This window comes from Syngnathus scovelli, chromosome 21 (genome assembly GCF_024217435.2).
Source record: "Syngnathus scovelli strain Florida chromosome 21, RoL_Ssco_1.2, whole genome shotgun sequence".
In the NCBI taxonomy this organism is placed as follows: domain Eukaryota; kingdom Metazoa; phylum Chordata; class Actinopteri; order Syngnathiformes; family Syngnathidae; genus Syngnathus; species Syngnathus scovelli.
In genome coordinates, this window is record NC_090867.1 from 5649711 (window position 1) to 5671748 (window position 22038).

General features: G+C 40.6%; 5 protein-coding genes across 8 annotated transcripts; 2 read left to right on the top strand and 3 right to left on the bottom strand.

The window, feature by feature from the left end:
- Positions 1 to 56: 56 nt before the first annotated feature.
- On the bottom strand, positions 57 to 4137 carry eif2ak1 (eukaryotic translation initiation factor 2-alpha kinase 1). 2 transcript variants are annotated; one of them, XM_049759585.2, is made up of 15 exons: positions 3807 to 4137; positions 2927 to 3094; positions 2719 to 2855; positions 2578 to 2621; positions 2383 to 2482; positions 2225 to 2305; positions 2048 to 2141; positions 1918 to 1966; positions 1455 to 1845; positions 1268 to 1376; positions 1082 to 1188; positions 900 to 1014; positions 740 to 819; positions 430 to 663; positions 57 to 327 (listed from the first exon to the last, which is right to left on the bottom strand). In XM_049759585.2, the coding sequence occupies exons 1-15, from the start codon at positions 3973 to 3975 to the stop codon at positions 199 to 201; spliced, it is 2007 nt and encodes a 668-aa protein (XP_049615542.1). In that variant the 5' UTR covers positions 3976 to 4137; the 3' UTR covers positions 57 to 198. The 2 variants fall into 2 exon arrangements, with proteins under 2 accessions (XP_049615542.1, XP_049615544.1); XM_049759587.2 differs by lacking the exon at positions 3807 to 4137 and adding an exon at positions 3243 to 3297.
- Positions 4138 to 4369: 232 nt separating this feature from the next.
- On the top strand, positions 4370 to 8448 carry pms2 (PMS1 homolog 2, mismatch repair system component). 2 transcript variants are annotated; one of them, XM_049759582.2, is made up of 15 exons: positions 4370 to 4768; positions 4842 to 4981; positions 5050 to 5136; positions 5203 to 5305; positions 5384 to 5567; positions 5655 to 5822; positions 5895 to 5992; positions 6056 to 6155; positions 6220 to 6304; positions 6384 to 6536; positions 6601 to 7363; positions 7452 to 7619; positions 7708 to 7808; positions 7881 to 8050; positions 8116 to 8448. In XM_049759582.2, exons 1-15 carry the CDS (start codon positions 4755 to 4757, stop codon positions 8257 to 8259), a joined length of 2478 nt encoding a protein of 825 aa, XP_049615539.1. In that variant the 5' UTR covers positions 4370 to 4754; the 3' UTR covers positions 8260 to 8448. The 2 variants fall into 2 exon arrangements, with proteins under 2 accessions (XP_049615539.1, XP_049615538.1); XM_049759581.2 differs by having other exon boundaries at positions 4372 to 4768; positions 4839 to 4981.
- A 130-nt stretch (positions 8449 to 8578) lies between these two features.
- Positions 8579 to 12470, top strand: rsph10b (radial spoke head 10 homolog B). Its single transcript, XM_049759588.1, has 17 exons — positions 8579 to 8843; positions 8924 to 8999; positions 9204 to 9272; positions 9343 to 9510; positions 9615 to 9700; positions 9800 to 9920; positions 10068 to 10247; positions 10312 to 10414; positions 10506 to 10603; positions 10666 to 10855; positions 10921 to 11029; positions 11098 to 11177; positions 11265 to 11413; positions 11486 to 11590; positions 11671 to 11730; positions 11814 to 11859; positions 11946 to 12470. The coding sequence occupies exons 1-17, from the start codon at positions 8722 to 8724 to the stop codon at positions 12068 to 12070; spliced, it is 1887 nt and encodes a 628-aa protein (XP_049615545.1). The 5' UTR covers positions 8579 to 8721; the 3' UTR covers positions 12071 to 12470.
- dlgap5 (discs, large (Drosophila) homolog-associated protein 5) lies at positions 12151 to 16529 on the bottom strand. Of its 2 annotated transcripts, none has more exons than XM_049759584.1 (16): positions 16380 to 16529; positions 15665 to 15919; positions 15371 to 15552; positions 15087 to 15167; positions 14971 to 15010; positions 14757 to 14831; positions 14591 to 14668; positions 14451 to 14522; positions 14344 to 14381; positions 13866 to 14242; positions 13709 to 13797; positions 13484 to 13644; positions 13306 to 13410; positions 12688 to 13228; positions 12468 to 12508; positions 12151 to 12372 (listed from the first exon to the last, which is right to left on the bottom strand). In XM_049759584.1, exons 2-16 carry the CDS (start codon positions 15897 to 15899, stop codon positions 12265 to 12267), a joined length of 2223 nt encoding a protein of 740 aa, XP_049615541.1. In that variant the 5' UTR covers positions 15900 to 15919; positions 16380 to 16529; the 3' UTR covers positions 12151 to 12264. The 2 variants fall into 2 exon arrangements, with proteins under 2 accessions (XP_049615541.1, XP_049615540.1); XM_049759583.1 differs by having other exon boundaries at positions 13866 to 14245.
- Positions 16530 to 16903: 374 nt separating this feature from the next.
- Positions 16904 to 21586, bottom strand: ccz1 (CCZ1 homolog, vacuolar protein trafficking and biogenesis associated). The gene is made up of 17 exons (XM_049759589.2): positions 21432 to 21586; positions 21031 to 21106; positions 20853 to 20949; positions 20660 to 20757; positions 20486 to 20579; positions 20293 to 20373; positions 20174 to 20221; positions 20009 to 20092; positions 19692 to 19867; positions 19537 to 19618; positions 19400 to 19461; positions 18583 to 18694; positions 18180 to 18213; positions 17996 to 18113; positions 17645 to 17803; positions 17442 to 17569; positions 16904 to 17372 (listed from the first exon to the last, which is right to left on the bottom strand). The coding sequence occupies exons 2-17, from the start codon at positions 21042 to 21044 to the stop codon at positions 17317 to 17319; spliced, it is 1443 nt and encodes a 480-aa protein (XP_049615546.1). The 5' UTR covers positions 21045 to 21106; positions 21432 to 21586; the 3' UTR covers positions 16904 to 17316.
- Positions 21587 to 22038: the final 452 nt, after the last annotated feature.

A 22038-nucleotide genomic window follows, 5' to 3' on the forward strand; every position in this document is an offset into this window, starting at 1 on the left:
ATACATTTGCTTTTCAAGCTGTTGACAAGAGCAAAAAAAAAAAAATACCTGCCCAATACTGTAAAACACTGTAAATAATTTAATATGACACATATATTGATTGTAATGGACCTTTCTATAAAAGTTTCCAAGACCACATGAATGCACTCGCACAAATTAAATCACTCAATTCAAGACACATTGTGAACCTTTGAAGCGTCAAGTGTCTTCCCAACTCTGACAATTTTGAAAAGTGCTGTGTGAACTTTGTAGCCGCTGTATTTGTTTCCTCAAAAGAAGAATTTCTTCCTCTTGTGCTGCAACCTTTTTCTTCAAACCACAGATTACCTGAAGGGGAAAAAAAAACACACACACATGAATATTTGTTGAATTTATAAAAAAAAAAAACTGGATTACATCAACAAGATTTGATTGCTTTTAATTATATACCACATCTTTACTGCAGAAGAGTTCACTCTGTAGAAGCTGGCTGGCCGTGGGTCGCGTGCCGGGCTCAATACTCGTCAGCTTTGAGATGTAATTGGCGAGGACAGGCCATCTGTTGCTGAAGGACTCGGGTATTTTCCCCTCTCGCAGGTCCCCTAATGTCCGGACTCGCTCCATCTCTGTACCAAAGGGCTGAAAAAGCTCCAGAGCGAGCACCCCGATGCTGTACATGTCTGACTAAGAGAGAAACAACAAAGTTGAGCAAACAAAATTTAATCTTTTTATCCAACTATCCTACGACTGCTATAAATACCTTTGAATCATAATGGGAGCTCCGCAGTTGCTCAGGTGATGCGTAGACAAATGTACCCACGCCTGTCGTATGTGGGGAATCTGAAAAGTACACCAGAAGCATGACACCACTAACAATTGACTATTCTGGAGGTAAAATGTTGCAAACAATGAGATATTACCATCAATGGGAGAAATGACGCTTTCATGACTATTTAGTATTAGACCACTGCAAGCTAAACCAAAGTCGCCAATACGAACATGACATTCATGACCGTTGAGGAAAATGTTCCTTGGCTGGGGGAAAAAAAAAAAAAAAAAAGATTAATGAAAGTACCATTAATACATACTGCACAACACTTACCTTGAGGTCTCTGTGAATTATTCCACTCGAGTGAATGTATTCCACCCCTTCCAGAATTTTTCTGAGCAGACTGAACGTGTTCTCAGCGTTCACGCATCCGTAAGGACCTGCGAAGAATATTGTTGGAAACGTTACAAATCTCATCCAGTAATTTCGACAAATGTGAATTTGATGCGGAGTGAATACATCTTGAAATTTGCTCTTCTTTGGGCTTGGAATTCCTCTCAGTCATCCAGTCTTTGAGCGAACGTTCACACAGCTGCATTTGGATGTAGAGCATCAGGTGGAGGTGGACCTGCGCACGCCATACGGAAGAACTTTATTGATAAAGCAATTAAAAAATATATAATTGTGTTCATTTTTATTCACTTACCTCCTTAGCGGGTTTTGCCATCTGTTTATTTTCGCTATACTGCTCACACTTCTTTTCAACACAGGAGGACTTGTTGTTGACCTCAATCCCGCTATTGCTAGACTCCGCCTCCAACAGTCCGGACGTGTCCCAACCAACGGCAGGACATTTCGAGGTCTTAATGGGCCCTCTCTGTCCCAGGAAGACGCAGGGTACGTAGTTCTCGGGGATCCGTGGCATCATACTCGGACACACCTCCTGACCCTTCTCTTGTGTCAGCGCTAGCGGGTTGCTAGGTGGGACATCGCTTGGCAGCACAGCGGCATTTGAAGAACCGTTCACCTGCGGCTGGCTTCGGCTTTGGAAAACTACAGAGTAACTTGAGCTACTGCTGTCAAGGTCCTCGTCAGAACTGCAATTAAAAAGTGGCAATACAAGTTAGACTGTGTGCAAAACTGTGCAGCCTTGTTTTTAGTTCTCTTACATGTCGTCTTTTGTAGCTGAAGCCAGTTCAGGTAGGCGATTCTCTGCATCTGCAATGGGAAGCAGTTTGCCATGACATCTTTGTCCAGAAGTTACAACACCATTCACAAAAACAATTTGAGTTCCCTTACACGTCGTGGATTGAACGTGCTCCATCCACGCTGTGTGATAGCCGACGATGTTGACATGTTGCAAACTGGACAGCACTTTCACTTCCCTGAGAACCTATTTCATAATCCACAGGAGCGTTGCAGTTATGAGACGATTCTTAGACGTGAAAGCAAATATAAAATTTAAGCCGACCTAACCTTCATGCAATCCTCCTTTGAGACTTTTTTAATGAGAATCTTCTTCACGGCATAGCACTGCCCATCCAGTTTGTTTAGCACCTTTGTAAAAGAATAAAAGAAATTGGGTGACCAATACTCAGTCAAAATAGCCACATCATAAACAATGTAGTAAGCACCTTATAAACATTCCCATAAGATCCTTTTCCAATTCTACCAATTTCTTCAAACTCGCTTAAATAACGGGACGTCTGGGCTTGAAAGAGTCTCTCCTTTTGTCTGCAGGAGGACAAACAGCAACTTAAAGCAGGTGGCACTTTTCAAAGTAGTCTAACATGCTTCACGTTTTTTGAACTATTAAAAGTTAGCTTCACCTCAGTGCAGGGTTGTGTGCGTTTATGTTAAGGCTTTGCTGCTCCTGAATAATAAGAAAAGAACAAAAAATAGAGATTAGGGGTTAAACTAAAAATGTTCAACAAATCTATCAGATCAAAAGATGTTTTATTTTTTTTTACCAGTGAGTACGGTGAGGAGCTAACAGCATTTAGCAGCTCGGTGAAGGCCCGACTGTGTTGGAGTCTGACTGTGCTGAACTCGTCACTTATGGCCAAAGGTGAGAGAAGATTCATAGAAGCTAACCGCTGGCCAATAACTAATAAAAAACAAAAAAGGCAAAAGTTCAGGTGGCAGGATTTTACATTATTTCATCATTGCGGTCCGTACCTTTAAATAATGTTCGCGAACGTGCTGGATTACTTTCGTAAACAAAGCACAGAAGCTCCAGCAGAGAGCCCATGAGGAGGTGGTTGGGGATAGCTGAGGCAAACTCTTGGACGGACGAGTCGCGTCTACCCGCCAGGAGAACTTCATGGTGACTGTCGGTGTCGGAAGCTGAGAGAGAAATAAAACTGACTAAGGGCATGGCAATAACAGTAGACACAAAACATTTTTAATCAAAATTTTGAAAGTATAAAAAAAAACGTCAGTTCTCATATTACATTTGAAATAAGACGTTATATCAAAATTGGAATTCTCTTACCTTCTTCGATTATTTTTGCTAGTATTTCAACAATGTTTTTTTCTTTTTGGTCCATCTTTTTATAACAACACACAGAGCAGCACTACTGAATGTCTTGTAACATTTTAAGGCAACAATACTCATCTTGTTTATACATAAGGGGGCGTATACTGCTGCCATCCTTATCTTGAAGGACCAGTGCCTACCAGACCTCCACCTCTTTCCATTAACAGGGAGGCAGCATATAATGAGATCATATTTTTACAGAATGCAGAGCTGTCTCATTAATAAATGTTCTATAACCTCCTGACAGTCATTGTGTTGGGGGACTATCTTGCTTCTCCAAATCTGCTGAATCATCTATGTTTACTTTTGTCATTCCGTGTAGACTTTTAAGTCTCTCAAGCCAAACATCAGAATTTTCTGTAAGACTTACAAATTACTAGTAATATGCACGTTTTGGACTCTTTAATTCAGAAGTCAACAATAGGGCTAACGCTTTAAACTAATCCTGAATAGTTACCTGCTGCTTAAATTGCGTGTGTAAATGTTACATAAGACAAACTATTAGGAAAAGCTGCTTACTGTCAAAGTGTACATCGTCGTCCTCTTCAGTGGCAAGACTTGACAGACTACTGCAGTCATGATTACCAACGGCTTTAAGCAGACGGCTTCGGGGAAGAAGAATCTTATTACTGCTACTAGAACATTCCTCCGATCGCAAGTGCCTGCTAGTGGACGTTAAACTGTACATGTTAACTGAACATAATAAATAAACGAGGATCTTAATTTAGGCGAGCAAATAATATCTGTATTGGTTCAAACAAACTTGGTTACATGTTTATATAATTGGACAACAATTCTCACGAGTTGTAAAGTGGCGGCCATCTTTCCTTAGACTCAGGAAGGCACCGTCAGCTAATACAATTTATTGTTGTAAAATATTATTTGCTGTCATTAACAAAATGAAAGTCTACAGAACGCACATATGATTATGAACAGATAAATAAATATACATTTTGAATTATGAAGAAAAATAAGTGTCTTCCCATGACGACACTTTATTTGTACATTCAACCCTGTGTCATTTGTACGTGCGCCCTAAAGCCACATTGGGCCTATGACGGTGATGAAATGTTACAGTGCGATAAAATATTTAGAGATAAGTTATTTCCGTAGTGAGTTAGTTTTTTTATTTTTATAATTTTACGAACAGGTTTTTATTAATAATTCCCCTCTTATTAAAGGTACATGTGATGCGCTTAGGTTGTTGACATGCGCATCTAATACGCAGCGGTGACTCTGCTAATTTCTGTCTACGCCGCGCGGTACGGTTTGAGACCTCATGTTTGTTTACATCATGGCTTCCTTTGTTTTGCCTGTTTTTTTCCACTAAAATATCAGTAAATGATCAAAAGTTAACAATGGGCTAATCGTTTATTCTATGCCTGCATTTTATAACAATCGGATTTCTATTTCACATCAAAACCTCTGAACGTAGTGTGGCTCAATTCCTGCAACATTTCTTGAAAGATGACTGACACTTGGTAAGTTGATTTTGAATAAGAGGAAGGAAAAAAAGTGTGCAGTCTTTGTAATTGCCCGTTTTGCATTTAGTAGCTTGGAACCTGCTGGAGCCATCAAGGCCATTGACAAGAACTCAGTGCATCAAATCTGCTCAGGTCAGGTGGTGCTGACCTTGGCCACTGCTGTTAAAGAACTGGTGGAGAACAGTATTGATGCTGGGGCCACCAACATTGGTAAGAAAAGGAAATGGGAAAATTGTATGAATCAGCACAATACTTAGTAGAACTACTAAATATTCCAGATGTCAAACTGAAGGAGCACGGAATTGAACTTGTGGAAGTATCTGATAACGGAAAAGGTGTCGAGGAGGCCAACTTTGAAGGATTGAGTACGTATCTGTTAATTTATAATTGTTAAGATGTTTGAATGATGACATGCGTCACCTGTCCCATAGCGTTAAAACATCACACTTCAAAATTGAGGGATTTTTCCGATCTCCTCCATGTGGAGACATTTGGCTTCAGAGGTGAAGCCCTCAGTTCTTTATGTGCACTAAGGTGATATATCTCGACAGCCTGTCTTCAAATCTCTATAATGAGTGCTAAATTGTACTTACTTTGTTATTCTTCCACCAGTGACGTAAGTGTGGTGACGTGCCATGAATCCAGCACCGTCGGGACCAAGCTGGTTTTTGACCACAAGGGCCATTTGGTTCAGCGGCTACCTCATCCACGGCAGCAAGGCACCACAGTCACCCTGCAGCAGCTCTTCCTAACCCTACCTGTCAGACACAAGGAGTTCCGGCGCAATATTAAAAGGGCCAGTTGAATATTTGTTTCATGTAATACACAACAGAGGCCTGATTATTGGATCTAGACTGAATTGATTTGTCGTTGATTCTTTTAGGAGTTCACCAAAATGGTGCATGTTTTGCAGTCTTACTGCATCATCTCTACTGGCGTGCGCATTACCTGCTCCAACCAAAGTGGACAGGGAAAGCGCAACATTGTTGTAAACACAAGTGGAAGCCAGAATATGAGAGACAACATAGGAGCTATATTTGGACCCAAACAGGTTGGAAAATAGAATTCGACAACACTGAAATGTTGAAGTTGTTGATTTTTTTTTTTTCCATTGTTTCTGCAGCTACAGAACCTTCTCCCCTTTCAGCACGTGCCTCTTAATGATAACGTCTTGGAAGAATATGGTCTTGAGAACGCGGAACTCCCCCAAAAATTATTTTGGTGAGTAACACTGTTAATGTAGATGTTGCGGATTCAATATTAATATTTTTGAAATTTTGGCAGCATCACAGGCTTTGTGTCACAAGCAGACCACGGTGTCGGAAGAAGTGCCACAGACAGACAATTCTTTTTTATAAACAAGCGACCATGTGACCCCCAAAAGGTATGTAATGGATTTGTTGGGGTTTCTTCTTCCAACCTGAATGCTGGTTCTTCTCCCCTTACAGGTGACCAAACTTGTGAATGAAGTTTATCATATGTATAACAGACATCAGTATCCATTTGTTGCCCTGAACATCGAAGTTGCCTCAGGTAAAAAAAAGAAAAAAATGTTAAAAAGGGTCATTTTAAGCATTGTAGTTTTTTAAGTATTCACTATTTTTTTTTTCAGAGTGTGTGGATGTCAACGTTACCCCAGACAAGCGGCAGATTCTCCTTCAGGAGGAGAAACTCTTATTGGCCATTTTAAAGTCTTGTCTCATCAGCATGTTTGAGGCCGGGGTCAATAAAATTAGTCTAAACAATACTCTCATTCCCAGCAGCGGTAAGATGGCATTATTTCATTCAAGAAAAACTTGACTGTAACATCTCCTGTGACTATTTTCCAGCGACTGCATCGAAACAATCCGAAGAGAACATGTTTGAGTCTGGAGATAACACACGACTCGTGACTGAGAGCCCGAAGTCATCCGTGAACTTGGCTGATCTAAAAGCTGCTTTTTCGAATTACCACAACTCCAATTCTGGTGTCAAGTCCAATTTGTCAAAAGCTGCCAATAATTCTCCAGCGCAAAAAAACATCAAGTCTTTCTTTAAAGACACTGGAAAAACTTCCTGTAATCCAGGTGGGAAATCTCCTTTCACCCTCAAGTGTAGTTTGAAGACAGGTTCCTCCGCAGGGAGGTCAGTTCTGGATGGGTTCAGATATGGTAAAGGTCGTGACTCCAAGGACATTGTTCCATCCAGTTTGGACATTCCTTCACCAGATAGTCAGAATTGTGACCCACATTCACCTGCTTTTGATGTGGAAGAACCGATCATAAAAAAAGAAGCACCGACAGAGACAACCGAAGTTCTCCAGGAGTCTTACCTGCAAATCGAACCAACCGCTGAGTGTCGCTCTTTGAGCCCAGATTTGAAAAGAGCCAGAAAAGAGAATCCAGATTGTGCGGTGGATGCTCCGATCAGTTTACAGAAGAGGGCAGTGTCACTCTATTTCTCATTGCAAGACCTGACTGGGAAGATAAAAAGGTTACAAGACCGCAAGCAGAAGGAAAAAAACAGTGAGGAGCTTCAGTACCGACGCTTCAGAGCCAAAATTAACCCGGGAGAAAGCCAATGTGCAGAGGAGGAGCTGAAGAAGGAGATCAGGTGGGCTCATATATAAACTCAACATTATTATGGCAATTGGTTAATCTGCTTTTTGTGCCCCCCCTTCCATACCCCCCCTCCACAACAGCAAAGACATGTTCAAACAGATGGAAATTGTAGGCCAGTTTAATCTGGGCTTTATCATCACCAAACTCAACTCGGACATCTTCATGATCGACCAGCATGCCACAGATGAGAAATACAACTTTGAAATGCTGCAACAACACACAGTGCTCCAAGGACAAAAACTCATTGTGCAAGTATCCAAACATTTCAAATAAATTTGAACGTGAAACGATCAAATTAGGTCTAATTAGACTTTGATATATTTGTTTATTTTTCAGCCCTCAAAAACTTCACCTCACTGCAGTTAACGAGAACGTACTTATGGAAAATATTGAGATCTTTCAAAAGAACGGCTTTGAATTTCAGATTGATGAAGATGGTAGGATTTTGAGTTTTCAAAAAAAAAATTCTATTGTAGATGAGTAAACATTAAATGCATTTCCCAATGTAGCTCAAGTGATGGAGAGGGTCAAGCTGGTATCTCTGCCCACAAGTAAGAACTGGACATTTGGTCCTACCGACATTGAGGAGCTGATCTTCATGCTCAGTGACAGCCCGGGGGTCATGTGTCGGCCATCACGCGTCAGGCAGATGTTTGCCTCCAGAGCTTGTCGAAAATCTGTGAGTTGCTAATAGTTTACAATTTGACGTATGAGGCATTCTATATATTTGTTTTTCCTGTCCAGGTTATGATTGGCACGGCACTGAGTACAAGCGAGATGAAGAAACTGGTGGGTCACATGGCTGAGATTGAGCAGCCATGGAACTGTCCTCACGGGAGGCCCACCATGAGACACCTGGTCAACCTGGATCTACTCTCACAAAATTGATTAAGAAGAAAAGAAATCCTAATTGATGATTCACTTATGAATCAAAACCTGACCCCAAACATACTGTGTATAATTTCTTAAATCATACGTGATTGTTGCATTTTTACCTATTAATTCTTTTGAAATATTATTTCAAATGTTCCATGACATCACACAGTATGAACAAATAAAAAGGAAAAGAAAATGTTATTTTATTGGTATGTTTTCTCATCGCACTTTGTTTGTGGGTTACTTATGCTTGTTTTCTTTTTGCCCCATTCAATATGGCGGTTACCTTGACATAAAATCATACGCTAAATGTTACTGGTTGCCATGGAAACCAGTTTGTTTATTTTCGCGTTCGTGTTCTTTTAGAAACACTCCGTTCACGTTTCACTTTTTGGCCTTAAGTTGGCAACAATCTTTGTACACAATGACAACACATTAATATTTAATATTCTAACAGTTAAAAATTATATCGAGATGCTACACGGGAGTCCAGATTTAGTAAAATATTCGAAACAGGCGCATCACGATGACGACGAGCAGCAGCACGACGATGGCTTATTTGAACTCCCTTCGTTCTTTGTTTTAACTTTTAAGAGGTAAATAAACTTATTAAATATTACTGCTTTGTACTTAATAGCACAACAGAGAATGACTATGGTCATGCTATCCCTAACAGGTATGAGGGGGAAAGCAAAGACGGGCGCTTCCATGGGAGAGGCACAGCCAAGTTTAAAGGAGGCCATTCTTATACGGTACATATAATAAATAATAAATAAAACATTTTGCAGACACTACCGGTATCATTCATATTTTTTAACTTCGACTACAGTATGACGTTTTACCCACTTTTATTAAATACATATTAAATACATCACTGTTCTGTTGGCTCCAGACATTTGTTACTTCATCACAGAAATTAATATAATAAAGAAGCTAAAACATGGTTTTGTTTTAAGGGTATATTCTCCATGGGAACTATGCATGGAACCGGTGTCTTCACATGGGCCGACAAGGTGACATATGAGGTAGGATATAATAATCATAATAATAATATGACTTGTTTAGAAAAGTGTGTCATGTATTTCTTGTCAATAGGGCGAGTTTGTGAGGAACATACCGATGGGCCAAGGCAAGTACAGTTGGCCAGACGGCAGCACCTATGAAGGTGACGTGTGCAATGGCGTCAGGCATGGCAACGGAACGCACAAAAGTGGCAATGCCATCTACAAAGGTCAATGGAATCACAGCAAGAGGCACGGAAAGGTGACTCCACACTTTTAATATTAAATTATTTTAATATCTGCAGGATCTGAGATTGCAGATGTAGTTGAAACTAATCTTTATCTTTTTGTTGTTGTTTTTGTTAGGGCACAGTGTATTATAACAAGGAAGAAACTTCTTGGTACAAAGGCAACTGGGTGATGAACAAAAGAGAAGGATGGGGAGTAAGACGGTAAGATGTCACAAATTTAAAATATTTTTTTCAGGTTTCTGTCTGCGTTATTTTACTCAAAACAATTGACTATTTGCCGTATTGAATTTCTCATGACAGCTACCCTTCTGGTAATATTTATTTTGGTGAGTGGAAGCATAATTTGAGAAATGGAGAGGGCACCATGAGATGGCTGAACCTGGGACAGCTCTACATTGGGAACTGGCATGATGGAGTCCAGGTACAATATGGGAATTAGTAATGGGCCTAGTGGTTTTAAGAGGGCTGGAATGGATTTCTTTCAGTTTAATTTATTCTAAAATGTGCATTAGAGTATTAACCTGTAAACCAAGGTGCCGCTTTATACTATTTTTTTTTTCTGCGGCAGCAAGGTCACGGTACCCACGTGTGGCTCATGAAGCGAACAGAACCCGGAGCTGAATTCCGTCCCAGCAATCAGTACACGGGGAATTTTTTCCTTGGGTACAGACACGGACCGGGTACTTTTTATTATGCTGGCGGTGCCATCTATGAGGGTGGATGGCAGGACAATAAAAAACATGGGAAGGTGAATTCACCTATATTTGTTTCTTGTTTTCGATCATTTGTGATTATTTGTATTAAATCTTTAGGGGAAAGTTACCCTCAAGGACGGGTATGTTTTCCAAGGACAATTCCTCAATGACAAAATGGTGACCCCCAATATGACAGCAAACCAAGCTCCTGTTCTACATGGTAAACAATATAATTTTCCCGCCACGCTAATAAGGATTAAGCTAACGCTACATGACAATGCTATTAAGAACGGATGAATGAATACCATCAGGTATGGACGAATCTTCTCTTGGACCAGACATGACGGTCAACATTGATGTCCTTTTGGAGGAAATACCTGAGAAAAAACGAGACATTGAGCACAAACAGGTTAGCTTGCACAATATTCTGACATCAACTGGATTATAATCAATTTGTTGTTCATTAACCAGGTGAGGTTTGTTTTGCTGAGGCACAAGACGGAGCTGAGGTCCATCTATCGTTTCTACAGCCGACTGGGCCAACCCCAGATTCCGGGCGGCGCCTTCCTGCTGTCCCGCATGCAGCTGTGGCGCATGCTTAAAGATTGTTACGTCCACCATCGCGGCGTCACTTTGGTGGAAATTGACCTTTACTTACGAGGTCAGGTCAATTTTTAAACAACAAATAATTCATCCATGCTTAATTGATTGACTCTCCTGTTTCAGATAACCCAGATCCAGCAGAGGTTCACTCCCCCTTCACTCCCATAATGCTCAGCCGGTTCCTCAGTTGCCTCGTGATCATCGCTTATTACATCTACCGTAACGACACGGAGTAAGCAACAATGTAGAAAAATCAATTTTTTTACTCTGTAGTCACTTTTCATTTGCAAATCTTTGTAGGTCATCAACTCACCTTCTTGCAGCATGTTTCTCAAAACTATTGGTTGATGATATATTTCCAAATGCCAAAAATGTAAAAGGTAGGATGAATAGATTCTATTTAAAGTTTTTTGTCCAGCTTCATGTATGTAAGAGGTTGTTAGCGTTGAACTTTTTTTTGTGGCCAGGTTTTCTTTTTAACCCACCGGAGCGTACCATTGTGGCTGTGGATTTCCTCACAAAAAGCTGGAAGGTTTTTCAGGCCTACTCCAGGGTCAACAAAGCTCCCAGGGATGACAGCACCATGACCAATCGCCAACTTCTATGGATGTATGAGGTAACAACTTGTATTTAATCATGCATTTGAATACACAAATTGTTAGCGCCATTTCTCCATCCGCCACGCTAGGATCTCAAACTCTACGATAGTAATTTAACCATCGTGAGGGTCATCGAGATCATCTGTGCAGAGGCCCTCGACCCGGGCAACCGGTCCGCCTGCATGGAATTCGAGGTCCACTCCAATTAAAGTTTTAAAATGCTAACAATGCATCTATTGAGATTTTGCTTATGCTTTTCTTACTCGTGCTATAGATTGTATTCCTGGAATTCTTTGAGGTTCTCCTTGGCTGCGGCGAGGTCAAGTGTCAGCAGGTGAGTGGTTGTTTTTGTTTACTGCATAAAAAAAAATTGAATTACATGAATCACAGTAACACATCAGACTATTTGCCCAACAGATGACGGGTCCTTACCCCAAGCTAAGACCGTCTCGATCTTCTTCAGGTTTGTGCACACAACAATTGTCATATTCCGTAAGCTAATATGCAAAACAGTGTGTGTCACGTGTATTATGTTTTAATTTTCTCCAGCACTAGCACGTCAGTGGCAACAGACGCTATCCCAAGACCGTGAACTGGATGCTTGGAGTCATAAGATCCGTCACTTCTTCAACCATATGTTCTTCCCTGCCGTTGACCTTCTCCATTTATTATGATTAGCAAGATGCAACAGAGTTCAGCACACTAGAGGGCGCCATTATACCAATTATGAGTTTTTCATAAGACTCTAAGCCCCTTTCCTCAATAGAACTTTATTTACGGTAAATAAAACAAGTTACAAAACTTCCAAAATAAAAATATTTTTTGTTGTTCCCTTAAAAAGAGTTACAAAAGACATTAGATAAATATATTACAGTGGCGGAGTGAAGTAAATGAGGTCATTGGGGCATGTTGACTGGCGTATCTTGCTGCTCGTGTTGGGTGTAAAAAGTAACAGTGTCTCCTGATTTGTCTCCGCCTATAAAATATGCACCAAAATATAAAGTGATGATTATTAAGAAACCCTTGGCTGTGTTAATTCAAAGAAAGGTCATAAGAAAAAAACTTTCAAACCTGTGGTGGCTGTGCGTTTTCTTTTATGTCATCGAGCAAAACTGTTGAAGAGAGGAACAATTCAGATTACAACAAGCGTGGACTAAAATTTAAGTGTCATGAGAGAGATCATGGTGTAATGATTGATTAAATCTAGTGATGCCCAAACTAGCTGTATAAAAAAAAAAAAAAAGCTGCAGCCATTACAAATACAAACATGCACTTTGTGTCATCATCATACCGTCTTCCTGCGAAGTCGGAGGTGCAGATGCAGGTATGCCGGCAAGAAAGGAGAAGCGAGTGGATTTTTTTACTCTTTGGGATGGCTGATGGGTGACTGGCAGCGGCTCCGGTGAATTTCTGAAGCTCGTGTTGGCGACATGACGGAGGGGAGTGAGAGCGCGCTCGTGCTGAACCGGAGTGGCGGTCGTTTGTCCCAAAGCGAGGGATTGACGAGTGACTCTTCTTGGAGTTGTTGGATAGCTGGGAGGTGTGCGAAGTTGCGAAGACGCGGCGGCGCTCAGACGGCTGGATTGCCTCACGGAATTCTGAGTCTTAGCTGGGCTCTCCACATGGAAAAAGCCTCCATCAAAGACCACAGTGTCAGAGCTGCTTTGTGCTCCTTGAGAGGACGGGCATGACTCGGCATCAGTGGCGCCACCGGCAGCCTTTGCGGCCTCGGCCGCCTTCTTTTGGGCTCTCATGGCCGCTTTCACCGCTGCTAGGCCCGACTTGGCTCCTGCTTTGGTTGATGTTGGCTTGGCAGGTGCTGCGGCTGGTTTCTGTTGTGACAAACATTTGTCATACTGTGCAACAATGTGGAACACAGGTGCCACGAAGAAGATCTTCAATTTGTCACCTTGACTGTTTTCCTCTGCCGTGGTGGCGGTGGCTTGTGTTCTTCCACCCAGCCTCGCTCCTCTCCTCCTTGGAGGGCATCAAACTTCTTGTTAACGTCTTCGACCTGACACACAAAATGTTGGACATCTTTCGCTGCCATTTTGTGAACAAACACAGCCCTCGTGCAGATGATTAACCTGGAAGTAAATCATGTCCCAAAATCCTTCTAAGTCGCTGCAGGTGGTGATTTTCTCTCCTCGGCGCAGCTCGCAATCATCCACCAGTTTGCTAAACTGGTTGAAGCGCTCTTTCATGAGCAGTCTGGCCTGGCCCACCGCTGTACGGATGTGGCCTCTCACTAATCACACAGAAGAAAAATAAATCAAAACAAATCACCTAGATGAAGAAGTTGGTTGACTCACCTTCTTCAGGGATGGACTCATCTTCAGCTTTGGTCTTCCACTGATCACACAGCGATGTCAGTCTGTCTGTCTCGTTGTCCATCTGTGACCTGGACATCCCAAAAGAACATTAATAACTCTCAAATCAGATTCTGGGGATAAAAGGCGGCTTGATTACCTGAAATATGGCACATCGTGTTTTGAGTCGAGGAGACCGCCCAAAGTCACCGGGAGAGGAGGAGGAGTGCGGTGAGGAGATTTTGGGGGAGAAGATTGACTTGGCTCAGCAAGACACGCATCTCGAAATACAGCGACATCGCAGAGGCTGACGCGCGAGCGCGTCAAGTACTGCGGCATCGGCCTCGGTGCAAAAAAACGATTTGCAGAGGAAGGCGTGAGCGGGACAAAAGTGAAGTTTTCCAAGCCGGCGGGCGCTTGGAACACAAAGCCCTTGGGAGCGAACGAGGACGGCACAGGATCCTCCTCAGAACTACAAGTCTCGCCCTCGTGAGGTTCGTCCTCCGACTCCTGATGGTCCGCCACATTTAACTCTGGCTGCTTCACAAAGCAGAAAGAACCAATAGAGACATTATAACTGATACAAAAAAATAAATAATAATAATAATAATAAAGCAGGATGGGTATCAAATGCTTACCTTCGACACAAGAGGATGGACATCCAGCTCGCCGTCATCTACAACAAAAACACGAGTCTCATTATTCTCATTTGATAAGGAGACCAAACGAGTCCACAATTCCGTACCTGTGCAGTTCTTTTGGTTTGCAGAGGCTCGGGGCAAAGGGAGAACGGCTAGTGTCTTTGTGTTTCCCTGATCTAAGAAAAAATAGTAGAAAATATTGAAGTGATTTTTATTTAGTCATCCAAAAAAAAAAAATTCATACCTGGAATGGTGTCCTTGGGTTGTTTTTTTGCTGCAGGAGCTGCTTGAACAGCCTTGTTGGCTGTCCTGGTAGAGGGTCCTTGTGCAACAACCAATGCAAATAGAGAAACAACATGAGGTGGTGGGGAAAAAAAATCAGAATACACCTTTGACGATGTGCTTCTCACCTGCACGAACTTCGTTTTTTTTACCCGCTGTAATGACTGGTTGTCCCCTGGTTGGTCTCTGAGCAGCAGTTGGATCTGAATATAGGGAGAGTAAAAATTCTGCAGTTATTAAAAAGAGGCTTTTTTTTTTTTTTACCCCAGATCTTGAAACACACTTGATATCAACTACTAGTAAACAAACAGAAATGTCCCCATTAAGGAAAATTCAACGTACCTTTCTTTGCTGCCATATTTGAACTGGGCGTCTTTAAAGGCTACAAAGAGAGAACGCTTTAGCTTCAACTAATCTAAGCATTTAAAAAAAAAATCTGAAATTAGATAAAGTGGCACCTTTTGCGATTGCTGCTGTTGCTGTCGTGTCTTTGAACGGGTGACTCTGCTGCTCTGTGATAGAGCTGTGTTTGTTGTGGTCTGTAATGAAATTATTACAAGATCAATCTGTCGGTTGTCCAAAGTGTTTATCATCAATACAATTGCAGGTGATGAAATGTTTGAGGAGCATATTACTAAGGGACAGGTGAAACCAAGTCACACTCATCTATATAACTAGTCTGCAAACAAACACTGTGCAGCTAAGCTTCTGGGTAGTGAGTCATTATTAAATTAGCCGTTACCTCTTTTGCTTTGGTTGAGGCCTCCGATTTTGGAATCAAAGAGAAAACGGTGTCTTTGGGATGATAGAGGCCAGTCTTAAACACTCTTTTTCGTTCCCGCTCTCGCTTTTGCTTCTCTTTGTCAAGGGCTTTTCTTTCTTTCCAGCGTGCAAGCTGATTCCGTTTCTCTTCTGCGGCCTTGTCTGAAGATAAACATGATTTGAGATGAAGCAGTTTAGCAATAACGAAGTGCATATTTATAGACTCAAAATGCACATGCATGTAAGTGTGTGAGACGGAGGTGGAAGAAAAAACCTTTTGCAGACTTTTTCTGGACATTTGTTAGGTCTTTCATTGTTGATGATGTGATTGACACAGAAGAGGCATCCATTTCCTGTTCCTGTTCCTGGAGCTTGTCCAGCTGTCTTCGTGCATCCATTGCCCGCTCTCGATTCTCTTTCTGGTTCTGACTGATCCTCCGGGACATTTTGATCCGCAGCATATCCACACTGCTGTCCCGGCGTCTCAAGTAAGAAAATTGAGACTCCATGGTGATTCACCTGCAGTAAACTGAGAAAGCAGTGGGCAGCAATATATTAATATGTTAATATTTTTCATGAGTCTATACTATGAGTATTTTTTTTCCCTGACGGCTTTTTATTGTACTTAAATACATTTAAGATTCAGTCTTTTGGAATCTTTATTAACAGTGTTTATTTTTAAACACTATGTACTTCGACTTAAGTCACATTACAAATTGCATTTTCGGTTATAATCAAACGATTACCCAAAGATATAAAATTCATGGAATTGTTGGTCAATTAAATGCATGGTTTTGTGGCTGTGGCCGAGACTTTTAAGTAAAAAGAAAACAGCATAGACATCTTGTGTTAGTTTAACTTCGCCCGGTCCCTTACGATTCCTAAGGTCATTTAGTAGCTTTCAGGAGGCTCTGCACCGAGCGAGTAAAAAACTGAAAATACAACGTTTCAAAACTGCATGGCAAACAATTACAATAAAGTTATCTTACCTATTGATTAAGAAGAAAAAGAGTGCAAATACACGCAACTGCGTCTTCAAATGAACAACAAACTTGTTACAAATTTAAATTCAATCTATATGGCTCTGATTGGCTGAACGTTGCGAAACGGGTGACTTCTCATTGGCTCTTTGAGTGTTGTACTTCCGGTTTAGACGTTTTTTTTAATTATTCTCGTTAAATTAATCTTTATTGAACTGTCGAACAGAAACAAACGGAAATACCAAAAACAAAACAAAACTCCCAAAACTGTCTAATGTCTTCATCTAAAAAACATCCAAGGCATTAAAATGGGATACAACTTCAAAGTTTTGAGTGCTTTCTCGTTTCTAGCAGCAGATAGTGAAAGCTATTTAGATGCTATAAACGTTTACATTTACTGCAGTACTAATTATATAATAAATATAATATTAACAACGATTCTAGTAATATTTTAGGAAAACAATATGTTCTCAGTAGCATGCCGTTGTACTAAGATAAAACAAATACTCCAGATAACAAAAAAGTCTTCTCAGTACTGCAAAATTACAACATAATTTATTCAAATTTAGTAGAGTTGTTTACAAACAAGATTTGATGTTATAGTCTAAAAAAAGTGAGCGATGAAAGCAGCCTGAAACAGCAATTATGCGGACACCAGTTTGAGACACAGAGGTGTTCAATGAGAAGACATACAGGGAAATCTTAATAGAACTCTCTAAAAAGAAATTATGTGCAAAGACAATGATATGACAAAGTATATTTGTACACTTAATTACAAAAGGGAATGACATTTTAAAGGTTAAATTAAAAATAATGATGAGAAATCTTTTTTTTCCCCCCCCATTTTTATTTTACAATGCAACTATTGCATTACACTGATGCTGCCGTGATACCCTGGAACACTGACAGTTTGTAGTGTGGTCAAAGAGTCTTTGTGCTCATTCCATCAGTCCAGGAAGAATATGTTGTTGAATTGTGTCGCACAAAGCCTCTTCACCTCCTCTGCAGAAGAGAAAAACATATTTATAGAAGACTGGAGGTTGGTATGACATAAGTTTGCCACACACATACCGTTGACTTCAATGAGGTTGGCATTCTTCTGATTTAAGATCACGTACAGTTCTCGCTGGTCAGACTTTTTACCAACAACCCAGTAGTCTGTCATGGCTTTGACTATGATCTCTTCATCTTCATCAACTCTGGAAGACGCATAAAAATACAAAACATGATTTTCAGAACCTCCTCCTGAGATTGTCAATGTACTTTTGGTTTACCTGGCAAAGTCACAGTTGATGTCCCCGAGGATTTTCATGAGGTCAGGATGAACAGACGTGAGACAGACACTGGCCGTCTTCCTCATGTGTATCGTGCTTTTCTCTGCCAGGTTCATGTGGTTGAAGTAGATGAACTTAAACTGAGGCTCCTTCTCTGGCCTGCATAGAAGGCGACATTGTAGAAGTAAGACAACAAAACAAGCACGACACGCATTCTGTGCAGCATGATCCTTTTATAAACGCCTAATGGTCACAAAATCAGATTTGTGACTTCCCTTAAGAATGTCCTTTCATGCTAAAGGATGAATTCTGCGAGTTAGTTCTGCCAAGCATTTATAAAGTAGAACTAACCCTGATATCCTGCGATTGATGGTGAATTGTTCGCATATATCCGACGCCAGCAAAGTGAGCTGCGGCCCCACCAAGCCATCCAACTGCTCACAAAACTCCCTCGTCATCTCCACAGAGGCTGCGTCGAAAGAAGGTGTTGAAGAAAAGTAGCTTTTGAACAAAAACCGCACTCTTAGATACTTACCGTTGACCATAAAACAGGCGGCAGCGCTCATCGCCTGAAAGAGAGCAGGTCAAACCCAGAAACAAGGTCACACAGGTTTGAAATGACATTGATGTGCTGCATACTCATTATTTTAAAATGCAAGTCTAATCCTGAAAAATCCATATCCTCAGTTAAGGCTGCAGCATATTTCGCAGCCATTTCATCCACTCACACGCTGAAAGGCTTTTAGGAACATTCCTTTCATGCAGTGAAACTGTGTGTAGGGGAAATAATCCATTCTTTAATGCATTTGGAATCAATTACACATTTCAGTCATCAATTAGTGGGAACAATGTTGCTATTGCTTATGCTAATTATATAGGCCTTGAGGGATTCCCAACACTAAGTGAGGTTTAGCTGCACTATATTCACAACGTGTTACCTTATACACAATCAGATGCAGCTCCTCGTGGCCATCCTCGGTGCTGACAAATATTTTGGGAAAACGGAATTTGGCTTCAGGGTCTTTAAGGTTGGGTGGTCCTGTCAAAAACCTGGAGAGGACATTGTGTGTAAGTAGATTTGATGAACATCTTGGGTTGACCTCCCGTTGAAGACAAAATTTACTCAACCATGTGTTAGTGTTTCCAGTTTATTTTGATCGTATGATTATGTTGGAATGTAGACTAGAATTATTAACTTTGTTTAAACCTTTTACCTTTCCTTGACTCTGAAAAGTTTAACCATTCAGTTGTTGAAACTTTCCAAATGGTGTGGAAACATTCTTGCTTAGTCATCTAAAATGCTCCACTAGTTTCTATTATGTTGGAATGTAGACTAGAATTATTAACTTTGTTTAAACCTTTTACCTTTCCTTGACTCTGAAAAGTTTAACCATTCAGTTGTTGAAACTTTCCAAATGGTGTGGAAACATTCTTGCTTAGTTAGTCATCTAAAATGCTCCACTAGTTTCTGTTTCCACGACCTTGTAAAACAATGAGCTGGGACCCTCCGCATTGATTAACCAGTTGCTGAGGTGACCACCAAACATGTCCAATGTCACCCCAACCCCGCTTTCTCTCAATAAATACTCTCTTGCAAGAATCCAAAATCAGACCTCATTCGATCATCACTGTACGCACAGCGACGAATGACTCTCCACTTGCAAGTGCTTAAAAAGGGCATACTGCCGCCCGTGTGGTTCTTGCAAAAATAAGTTAGAGTGAGCACCACTCTAACACCATGGTTTCGGGACTCACCTCCCATAATGCAACAAATTGCCTGCAACCTCCGGCCTCAGAGGAGAGTCCCTGCCAGCCAACTATGCGGGGATAGATGGAATTAAATGAAGGGGAAATTGTGCAAATATATACTGACAACATCCTCAGCACCTTACCTCTGGCTCGGAGTGCCTGGGGAACAACGAGGTGGTCAGGTACTTGTACAGGATCCTCATGTCATCTTGTTCCAGGCCACTCCTGTACATACAAAGCCATTTCAACACCTGAAGAAATATCAGAGCGAGCTGAGCCGACGCATCCGTCCTGTTACCAGATGAGCTGGTCGTTATATAGGAAGGCTGTGTATTTGATGAGGCTGAGACTCTCCTCCACCCGGTTGACGAAGGATTGGATCTTCAGGTAGGACATCTTGTCCAGCGGAAAGAAACTGATGCCTCCAAATACATCTAGGAGGTCACAGGACTGCAGGTGGAGCGTCTGCAGGTACTGAAGATGCAGAAACGGGACGAGTCGGTGATTCATTGATGTGCCGATATGTCACTTTAAAAATGTGCTCACAGGGTAGGGCCAATTTGAAACTAAATATAAAAATGCAAACAATTAAGGAAGGATTGGATATGGTTTTACCCTGTAGAAGAACTTTTCAAGCTTCTGAGTTAGCAGCTCCACTCCGCCGGCATCAATCGCTCTATTAAAGGTACCGTTGAAAAGCTGCAGCATAAGGGATGACATCACACGTTGGTTATAAAAAAAATATATATATATATATTTTGAGACAGGGTGGCTTGTTACCTTATACATACTGTAGCACTGCTTTACCACTGCACCATAGACCGTGTCCTAGTGGGAGTAAGGGAAGCATGGTTAACAACTCAAACTGATAGTATTAAAAATTAAAAATAAAAACTTACAAGTATTTCCTCTTCCTGATACTCTATCGTGGGAGGTTTTCCATCTTTGTTTAGTTTTTCAATCATTGGATTTCGAACCACCTGAGCAAAAAATAAATAAATAAATGTACACAAAAACAAATGCGCTTTGGAAACAAAATTGATCGCATTCCCGTAATTATATGTTAAATAGGTGAAAAGCTTGAATTCTTACCATGACCATCCAAAAAGTCTCCTCAGGCTCAAAGAAAAATTGGCGGTTCTTTTGCGTGTGCAGGGATTTTGCTGGTTTTGTTGGGCAGAATGTTCTAGATAAAAAAAAAAAACATTAGTTGCTACCACACTTCTATACATCACTATTACAATATTTCCCTTTTAAGATGACTACCTCGTGAACTGGACAATAGCTTCACAAAGGCCCACATTTCGGATCTTCTCATTCTTCTCCACGTCGCTGGGATGATAAAACAGGATCTTTTTCTCTTCCTAATACGGTAAAAACATCACTTTATATCAGTCATTTTCAGAAAGGAGGTAAAACTATGGTAATAGGATCAATTCAGACACAAATTGAAAATCACCTCTCCTTCCCGTGGTCCAAATGTGGGATTATAAACAAAGAAATTGAGTAGAGATGCTGTGAACTGTTTCTCTTGCATTCCTGAGGCCATTCTGGGGCTACAAGACAAAAAAGGGAAAATAAGTAGCTGGACATAAACTCATATTGTTACCTTATGGAGTAAATGAATCTGTTTTTACCTTATCATCAGCATCAGTGTCACGTTTGTCTGGATTTACTTTGCACGAATAATTCTGTTGCTAGCATGCCGTTTGCCTGCAGAAGTGAAACAAGCAGTGGGCAATTGAATTTTGACAGGATTTCCTGATAATTAACATGTACATGTAAAGTAGAATTAATCTCATTGGATTTTTTTAAATTGATATATCAGTGGCTTTAACACCGTTTTTAATTGTGTTCCTGTTATTATAAGTCCACTCGGCAAATAAAAAGTGCAACGAATAGAACATTCCAAATAAATCAATCCTAGGACGTTTAGCAAGTTAGCTTAGCTTAGTTAGCATGATTTGGTGTGCTGACATCCAACGCGTAAAAACAACAACCAAAAACAAAACCGTTCATGAAAAAGTAAAATCCTCACCTTACAGTGCATAAATCAAAGTGTTCGTATGCACGCCGTTGTGTTGCACCAGGAGGAAAATATAATTTAACTAGAGGAGAGACGATGCACATCGTCTACTTCCTGCTTTTGACAGCTGAGTGTCACGTTTAAAACCAACCGGAAGGAAAACAAGGCATTTGTGCTGGCCTTGTTTTCCACCCGGTTGGTTTTAGACGTGACAACAACAACAACAACAACAACAACAACAACAACAACAACAACAACAACAACAACAACAACAACAACAACAACAACAACCACAACCACAACCACAACAACAACAACAACAACAACAATAACAACTACTACTACTACTACTACTACTACTATTACTACTACTAATGATAATAATGATAATAATAATAATAATAATAATAATAATAATAATAATAATAATAATAATAATAATAATTTATGTTCATGATTATGGTGGTGGAGCATTAAACAAAATTATTGAGAGTATCTGTGATATTTCTATATTATTTAAGATTTTCTAATATTTATGAATATATAGAGTATCTGTGATATTTCTATATTATTTAAGATTTTCTAATATTTATGAATATTTTCCCCACGGAGAATACCA

Coding starts and splice junctions, on each gene's coding strand:
- rsph10b (XM_049759588.1), top strand. CDS start 8,722: ATGCTACACGGGAGTCCAGATTTAGTAAAATATTCGAAACAGGCGCAT. Junction 9,273..9,342: donor CCGACAAGGTGACATATGAG/GTAGGATATAAT, acceptor TCTTGTCAATAG/GGCGAGTTTGTGAGGAACAT. Junction 11,591..11,670: donor CCGCCTGCATGGAATTCGAG/GTCCACTCCAAT, acceptor CTCGTGCTATAG/ATTGTATTCCTGGAATTCTT.
- pms2 (XM_049759581.2), top strand. Junction 4,982..5,049: donor TGCTGGGGCCACCAACATTG/GTAAGAAAAGGA, acceptor TAAATATTCCAG/ATGTCAAACTGAAGGAGCAC. Junction 5,568..5,654: donor TCCGGCGCAATATTAAAAGG/GCCAGTTGAATA, acceptor TGATTCTTTTAG/GAGTTCACCAAAATGGTGCA.
- ccz1 (XM_049759589.2), bottom strand. Junction 20,374..20,485: donor AGACTTTTTGGATGGTCATG/GTAAGAATTCAA, acceptor TTTTTTGCTCAG/GTGGTTCGAAATCCAATGAT. Junction 19,868..20,008: donor TTGAAAAGTTCTTCTACAGG/GTAAAACCATAT, acceptor CTGCATCTTCAG/TACCTGCAGACGCTCCACCT.
- eif2ak1 (XM_049759585.2), bottom strand. CDS start 3,975: ATGTACAGTTTAACGTCCACTAGCAGGCACTTGCGATCGGAGGAATGT. Junction 2,856..2,926: donor TTCGCGAACATTATTTAAAG/GTACGGACCGCA, acceptor GTTTTTTATTAG/TTATTGGCCAGCGGTTAGCT. Junction 2,622..2,718: donor GCTCCTCACCGTACTCACTG/GTAAAAAAAAAT, acceptor CTTATTATTCAG/GAGCAGCAAAGCCTTAACAT.
- dlgap5 (XM_049759583.1), bottom strand. CDS start 15,899: ATGGAGTCTCAATTTTCTTACTTGAGACGCCGGGACAGCAGTGTGGAT. Junction 15,553..15,664: donor CCAGAAAAAGTCTGCAAAAG/GTTTTTTCTTCC, acceptor GTTTATCTTCAG/ACAAGGCCGCAGAAGAGAAA. Junction 14,523..14,590: donor ACCCAAGGACACCATTCCAG/GTATGAATTTTT, acceptor ATTTTTTCTTAG/ATCAGGGAAACACAAAGACA.